This window comes from Beta vulgaris, chromosome 1 (genome assembly GCF_026745355.1).
Source record: "Beta vulgaris subsp. vulgaris cultivar EL10 chromosome 1, EL10.2, whole genome shotgun sequence".
NCBI lineage: Eukaryota > Viridiplantae > Streptophyta > Magnoliopsida > Caryophyllales > Amaranthaceae > Beta > Beta vulgaris.
In genome coordinates, this window is record NC_079202.1 from 56,631,925 (window position 1) to 56,637,090 (window position 5,166).

At 34.1% G+C, this 5,166-nt stretch overlaps 1 protein-coding gene across 1 annotated transcript; it reads right to left on the reverse strand.

Moving 5' to 3' along the window:
• Positions 1-636: 636 nt before the first annotated feature.
• Positions 637-3,510, reverse strand: LOC104889314 (putative pectinesterase 11). Its single transcript, XM_010674513.4, has 4 exons — positions 2,482-3,510; positions 1,548-1,736; positions 1,187-1,422; positions 637-966 (listed from the first exon to the last, which is right to left on the reverse strand). Exons 1-4 carry the CDS (start codon positions 2,857-2,859, stop codon positions 819-821), a joined length of 951 nt encoding a protein of 316 aa, XP_010672815.2. The 5' UTR covers positions 2,860-3,510; the 3' UTR covers positions 637-818.
• Positions 3,511-5,166: the final 1,656 nt, after the last annotated feature.

Genomic DNA, 5,166 nt, shown 5'->3' on the forward strand with positions numbered 1-5,166 from the left:
GAGTAACCTAATTCATTCATACTAGTAACCTCATCTATTTAATGTACGAGTAACCTCATTTAATCTTACGAGTAACCCAATTAATTCATACTAGTAACCTCATTTATTTATACAAGTAACTTCAATTAATCATATGAGTAACCCCAAAGGTTGACAAAAGTAACCGCATTTATTTAAACGAATAAACTGGTTACTATCCTCATTTATTCAAATGAGTAACCTCATTTGTTTCACAAAAATAGCCTCGTTTTTTCATATGAGTAACCTCATTAGTTCACAATATTAACCTCAATTAATTTAGCTCGATAACTTTTCAACCACTTGGTCAAAAGCTCGAGTCCGATGAGAAACGACTGAGATATGACCATTTGAAAATGAGCTGACGGACTGACAACATGTCGCGCGCGACCACACCTGTAATTTCGCGTGTGGCCGACCACACACAAGACGTGCTGTTTTTCTCTAGATCACAAATTTACAATAACTAAATAGACTGTACACTTGTTCTTCTTTATAGCCTACTAATCAATCAATGTTTCCCCGGTAGTGTTCCGGCTAATCCATCAATTGGTAACACTAGCGAAATTCGACAGAATTTACTAGTACAAAAAAGCAAATATAAATCTATGATTGAAACTGTGTAAGCGAAAATTTTATTTGCTACTTTATAATTGTAATGTACAACAACTATGAAATGAATTGTTAAGACCAAAAGGAATTCGCACTAACAAAATTACAATGTAGGTGATTTCCCAAAGTGGGCATTATCTAAAAGAATATGAAACAAAAGTACAAGGGTGGTGAAAATGTGAATTAAGTTAAACCTTAAGCCATGTTCTTTCACTCATCAAATTCATAGTCATGTAGGGTAAGGCTTGTTGATTAGAGAGGCTAAGTGACCACTGAACTCGTCTTGTTCTTTTAGCCCCTGGACCATAGCACTCGTATTCACCATAATATGCAGTTCTGCATCATTATCCAAAACAAACAATTAAGTTAATATAGATATGGATGTGCATGTAAAGGTTTATTAAAGCATACTAATTAAAGTATTATGTAACTAAACTAACTTACACTCAAGTGACACAACTAAACAAGTAAAACGCAAGAGAAATGTGACTATTTTTAACAAAGAGTGCGTCACATTTCATTTCAAAGCTTTTAATAAATCGAAACAAAGAGTTACCTGTGGGTAGATGTTTTGCCCCAATCATCCCATCCTTGAGGTAGCACCGCACTAGACATATAGGTTCGCGTGAAAACCACTCTCGAATAAGGACCCCATGGTCTGCCTAATGTACAACTTTTAATCCCGGTAACTTTGCATCCCACAAAATAAAATCCTGTATCATCTTCTTCTGATACTCTACGTTGTGCTGTTATAGCTCCATTATATTCTGAAGTTGAATGCAAATGGCATTGCTGTACAATTTTATATATCGCCCAAAATTCCAATTAGTACAATATTCATTGATTATACTATATGTTAAGATGTCAATATAGCACATAAAAAGTGATTGAGTGTATTTGTTTGCTAGTATATATACCTTGAAAAGGGAGGCTGCATTTCCACAAATGAAGTCAGTGGCTCCTTCAATGTAACAATTGTAGTAAAAATGTCTACCACTTTCATCTAGAAGTGTATCTTGGTATGATATAATTCTACAAGCATAAAATACAGCTCTGTCGCTTCTTACTCTTAATGCTACTGCTTTGCCTCTCGTACCGTATGTGTTCTGCGCACAAACATGATTATCAGTTGTTTGTCTACTAGTTATTAGACCTACGCTATGTCCCGATTAGAAATTATTTTCATTTATTAATATTACACTTAAAAATGATAAGGTTAATTGGTTAAATATCACTTGGCCAGTGGTTAAGACTTCGGTATATAAACTTGAAGTAATGTGATTAAACCTTATGCAATTTCTAATTTTTTTATTGTATGTGAATTACATGGAGTAGAACTCCCTTAGAGAGCGCCACGTGACACCGTGTCTTGTTTATTAAGAACGTTTTTATATATATTAATAATATAGATATATTATGCTTTTAGGAATACGGTGCTCCCGCACACATTAAAAAAAAAAGTTCACATGCTTTACACATAATCTTTTGAGCTTTCATGTTTGAGAGGGAGCACGCTATTTCAAGTAACACCTATAATTTTGCACCAATCACGATAGTTGTATATCAATTTATATAGAATTCATCAAATTTTACATATAAGTTGTCAAAAAAAGATAGTTTACTTATCCAATTATATCCATAGTTATTATATTCCAAATTTTTACTTGCAAAACAGGGGTAAAATTTTAATTATAAGAGAAAATAAAAAATACTTCATCCATTTCATATTACTGGCAACATTTTGGCCAAAAAGCTTACATTTTGATCAGATTGTTGCAAGTAATTCCAAACAGAGAAGGAAGTAGTAGGTAATTTTACCCTCATCAAATATTGAGTTATAGAATAATTTACCTGAATAGTAAGGTAACGTCCCACAAAATCAGAAGAGAAAACACAAACAGTAGGAGATTTGAATATATCACCACCATCATTCCAAGTAATAACTGTAGTATATGCATTTCTACCACTAAGCGTTATAAAGGGTTTATCTTGAGGCACAATAATCTTCTCTTTATAAATTCCTGGCTCCACCCTTATAAAGATAGGATGAACATTATTAGATGGAACTGCATCAATTGCATCTTGTATTTTCACGAATTGTCCCGTTTTCCCCGATTGATCAACCGTTAAAACTCTCTTCCATACTCTTTGAGCATTACCAAATGAAGCCATTTCCAAACAAAAACCAATTGTAAACAACAAAATCAACAAACACCCATGATTTTTCATCGTGTACGTACGTACGTACTAATAAATTTCGACGGTTGTATAATATATGATTCTCTAGCACTAGAGGAAAAAAGCCGAGGGCTGCTATGCAAGGGCTGCGGGTGTGTAACAAATTTATTTATGTAACCTATGAATTGAGAATTGATGAATGTAAGTAAACAAAAATTTAGAGGTGGGTGTATGGAATAATAATAATAATGTGGTTATTGTAAGGTTTTATATATAGTGTGATTAAAGGGGGTACGTTATGTTGCGGTTGACAAAGGGAAAGAATAAAATAAAAGTTAGCAGAAAAAGCATTTAATTGCAAGTTTTCGGCGGGAATACATATACATTGAAAGTTGAGATTAGAGGGGGTTACGTTGCTGGGAATAGAGGAGTCGTCAAAAGGTCAGCGTGATTAGTAACACACGTTAGCCACGTTTGGTGAAAAAACGAGATTAGTATGGTTAATTAGCAACTAATGCGCCACCTTGTGTCAAAACTTTCACTCTTTTAATAATTAGTTACTTTAGTAATCATGTTCTGTTATTGTGGGTTGTGAATTTTGTGTATACGTTTCTTTTTTTCTTTCTCCATACCATCATTTTGTATTGTTCCTCCTTCATGTTGTTAATGTGATGTCACATTATTTGTAATAGACTAAGAGCCTAATCGTGTTACTAGTTAGAGTCGACTCGGCGCAAATGTTAAATATAGAAACGGAGTTCCGGCGAGTCTGTCGCCGGATTCCGGCGCCGGAAAAGTAAGAAAGTCGTGTAACTCGGTAGTGACTCGTCTCTTCATACGCTTCAACGACCTTGCATTAACCACCCTTCTATTGATAATAACAGGGAAAGCTTAAATCTAAAATGAGGTAGTTTTAGTTTTAGTTTTAGTTTCAATTAATTGATTTATCCTTTCAGTTGTTTAGTTTATTCTTTAAGTTAGTTTTTTTTTTTTCTTCTTCTGATTCCTAGGACGATATACAATTTAGGATTCGTGGGAGGGTTATACTACTGAAAATGATGAGATGTACATGAAAAATTTAAATTTAAAGACACTGATTTTAAAATAAAAGGGAGTTTTATAAAACATATTTACCGCATAGCTGAGGAAAATTCAACTTTGACTTCATTAAAAAAAAGGGTTGACTCTGATTTTCGAGTCTTGGTTTGAGTCACAATCTATCAGTTTAGGTTAAAAAGCATATTGATCAAAATAAGTTGGTGGGATGTATGACTATTGACTTCTTTAAAGGGCAATAACGAAGAAGACATCAATTATGATGAAAGAAAAAACATTACTTCAACCAAGGTGAAATGTTCTAAATTAGGTTTCAAGCAATCCATAGACTTTGTTGTCCAAAAATAATTGGATAAGACAACAACCCACTATTCTGTTTATTTTTTTTCAGTTGATAAGGTTGAAGAAGTGGAATTTAGTAAGATAGACTTTTTCATTACTCTAATGAAATGTTTAACATTTTTCTCGAGGGAAGAATGTCAAGATTTGGTTGTCTTAACACTCATTTGTAGCGTAATGTTGCCAAATATGGAAGACATTCAGTGCATCGTTCTTCAATTTGGATTTTGACCCTTGTATGCCGCTTGTAAACCAACAAAAAAAATTGTACATCACATTGCAGTTTAATATAAAAAATAACCCTAACCAGCCAACCACCACAGTTCCTCCCTTCTGTCCTCCCACTCCTTTCCCCACGAGAAAGTAGAAGAGGGGTGAGAGCAGCGAGTTTATGTATGTACTGGTTTTATACTGTGAAGGGGTGAATATGTAAATTCAAAGGGGGATATCATTGCTCCCCCTTAGCTTATATAATAGAGATACAGATCTTAAATCAATAGAATCATTAACTAGCTAAAATTTTGATCAACAAACTAACTACTCTGAACTGCCTTGCACACGGTCTCCGCCCAGACACCAATTACATGCAAGCTAGATTTCCCCTCCCACCTTTCATCACCTTGGGGTAGGAATTGAATTCTAAACGTTGTTAGGGAAGATGATAAAACTCACCGCTTGAACCAACACCAATTCCTATGTTCTCCTCAACTTACCTTTAGTAATTAATAACTTTTTCTTGTCGAGACCAAATTAGACCAAACCTAGATAGAGCCTTGATATGCGCATACTCGGTATGGACACTGTTTGTCCATACCGTGGCGAAGTTGTAAATAAATACAACTTTTTTTTTGGATTTTACTTACATACATTCATGATCTGATTCACATTATAGTTGATCTGATTCACATTGTAGTTGATCTGATTCATATAATAGTTGATCTGATTTCTCTCCTACATGATCAG

Coding starts and splice junctions, on each gene's coding strand:
- LOC104889314 (XM_010674513.4), bottom strand. CDS start 2,859: ATGAAAAATCATGGGTGTTTGTTGATTTTGTTGTTTACAATTGGTTTT. Junction 1,737..2,481: donor GACGTTACCTTACTATTCAG/GTAAATTATTCT, acceptor GTTTGTGCGCAG/AACACATACGGTACGAGAGG. Junction 967..1,186: donor GGCAAAACATCTACCCACAG/GTAACTCTTTGT, acceptor ATAATGATGCAG/AACTGCATATTATGGTGAAT.